Here is a 2,313-nt window from a genome sequence, read left to right as displayed (position 1 = left end):
ACGCCAGCAGCAATTTACAGGCGTTACATAGAGTCGAAAGGCCAAATACATTCTTATGAGACTAATCCCTGTTTTGAGCAAAACTACCATACAGGTGAACTGCTGTGGCCTCCAGTATGAGTTTGTTAGTCCTTAGCTTTTTCCTGCTGTCTTGGCAAGGGCAGGCGCTTGGTTTGCCAGTGTCATAGAGCATCAGTCTGGTAGACAAAGGAACACTGAGTGCCAGTGTCTGGAAGTCAAAGCTAGACAAATTCAGATAAGACATAAGGTAAATTTTTAAAAGTGAGGGTCAGTAACCATGAGCAGAAATTAGTGAGGGTTGGGTTGGAGTCTCCAACATGGAACAACTTTAAAACAAGATTGAGCTGTTAAACCATTATCCAAAGAGGGCTGGCATAATTCATCAGCACGTTAAATCACTGGCGACTCCCTTCTTCTCCCCACTCAGATTCCACTGCAGTCCCTTGCCATGGACGACACCAACTGGACATCCGTCTCTGAGTTCGTGCTCCTGGGTCTGTCCGAACGTCAGGACCTGCAGCCGCTGATCTTCGCAGGGCTCCTGACCACATATCTGGTGAACCTAGCCGGCAACTCTCTGCTGCTTGGGGCAGTGTGGGCCGACCCCCGGCTCCGCAGCCCCATGTACTTCCTCCTCAGCCAGCTGGCTGTGGTGGATATGAGCTTCGCCTCCATCACCCTGCCCCAGGCCCTGGTGCACGCCCTGACCCAGCGCCGGGCTGTCCCCTTTGCCAGCTGCATGGCCCAGCTCTTCATCTTCATGGCTGTGGGCAACATGGAGGGCTACCTGCTGGCCGCCATGGCCTATGACCGTTATGTGGCCATCTGCAACCCGCTGCATTATGCCACCGTGGTGACACGGCCCCTGTGCCTCAAGATGGCCGCCGTCTCCTGGGCCGTGGTGATCCCCCACTCCCTGCTGCACACAGTCATGGCCGCCCGGCTGCGCTACTGCAGCCGCCGCCTGCAGCACTTCTTCTGCGATCTGCCGCCCCTGCTGCACCTTTCCTGCACCCGGCCCTTCTCCAACGAGTTGGCCGCCTTCACCGAAGGTGTCGTGGTGGTGCTGGCCCCTTTTGTCTTCATCCTGGCCTCCTACGCCTGCATCGGGGTCACTGTGGGCCGCCTGCGCTCTGCCCACGGCCTGCGCAAGGCCCTCTCCACCTGCGGCTCCCACCTGACAGTGGTGATGCTCTTTTATGGCACCGTGGCCTGGCTCTATTTCCGCCCTGCCTCCAGCTATTCCCAGGAGCGTGACCGGCAGGTGGCCATCTTCTACACAGCGGTGGCGCCCGCCCTGAACCCCCTCATCTACAGCCTGAGGAACAAGGATGTGGCCGTGGCCCTGAGGAGGGCAAGGAGGAAGGTCCTGGCTCGGGGTGCGTGAGACCAGCCTGCGGCTCCATCAGTGCACTGGGTATGAACTTTTCACCCAAGATGTGTCCAGGGAACCTTTCCCCCTTAGGTCCACCAGGATACCTGGGTTCTTTTCTCCTCAGACATGAGGCTGGTGGAACTAACACATATGCAGGGTCACACCCACCTACACACACACACACACACACGTATACACAACCCAAGTCTTCCCATAGAAAAGGGGGTAAATTAAGGGATGTTCTCAAGGGCCAGACTGGATCAGCCACAAGGCCTGTTGTATTAATTTAGATAGTATACATGGGCCGAACAAGTCAAAGTTGTGAAGATAAGTGTGGCCATATTGGGTCAGACCAAAGGTCCATCTGTCTCAGTGTCCTGTCTGCTAACAGTGGCCAATGCCAGGTGCCCCAGAGGGAATGAACAGAGCAGGAATCTTCAAGTGTCCATCTCCTGTTGCCTGTTCCCAACTTCTGACAAACAGAGGCTAGGGACACCATCCTTGCCCATCCTGGCTAATAGCCATCGATGGACCTATCTTTCATGAACTTATCTAGTTCTTCTGTTAACCCTGTTATAGTCTTGACCTTCACAACATCCTGTGGCAAGGAGTTCCACAGGCTGACTGTGCGTTGTGTGAAAAAAATACTTCCTTTTCTTTGTTTTAAACCTGCTGCCTACTCATTTAATCGGGTGGCCCTTAGTTGTTGTGTTATGAGGAGTAAATAACACTTCCTTATTTACTTTCTCCACACCAGTCATGATTTTATAGACCTCTCTCATATCCCCCCTTAGTGGTCTCTTTTCCAAGCTGAAGAGTCCCAGTCTTCTTCATCTGTCCTCATGCGGAAGCTGTTCCATGCCCCTAACCATTTTTGTTGCTCTTTTTTGAACCTTTTCCAGGGCAATCTATCTTCT

The 2,313-nt window shown here is 53.4% G+C and overlaps 1 protein-coding gene across 1 annotated transcript; it reads left to right on the top strand.

The window, feature by feature from the left end:
- Positions 1 to 469: 469 nt before the first annotated feature.
- On the top strand, positions 470 to 1,408 carry LOC123349862 (olfactory receptor 1361-like). The gene has a single exon (XM_044988107.1). It carries the CDS (start codon positions 470 to 472, stop codon positions 1,406 to 1,408), a length of 939 nt encoding a protein of 312 aa, XP_044844042.1.
- Positions 1,409 to 2,313: the final 905 nt, after the last annotated feature.

The sequence above is a fragment of the Mauremys mutica genome, chromosome 15 (assembly GCF_020497125.1).
Source record: "Mauremys mutica isolate MM-2020 ecotype Southern chromosome 15, ASM2049712v1, whole genome shotgun sequence".
Taxonomy (NCBI): Eukaryota; Metazoa; Chordata; order Testudines; family Geoemydidae; genus Mauremys; species Mauremys mutica.
Note: the sequence above shows the minus strand (reverse complement) of the source record. Positions and strands in the feature narration are given on the sequence as shown.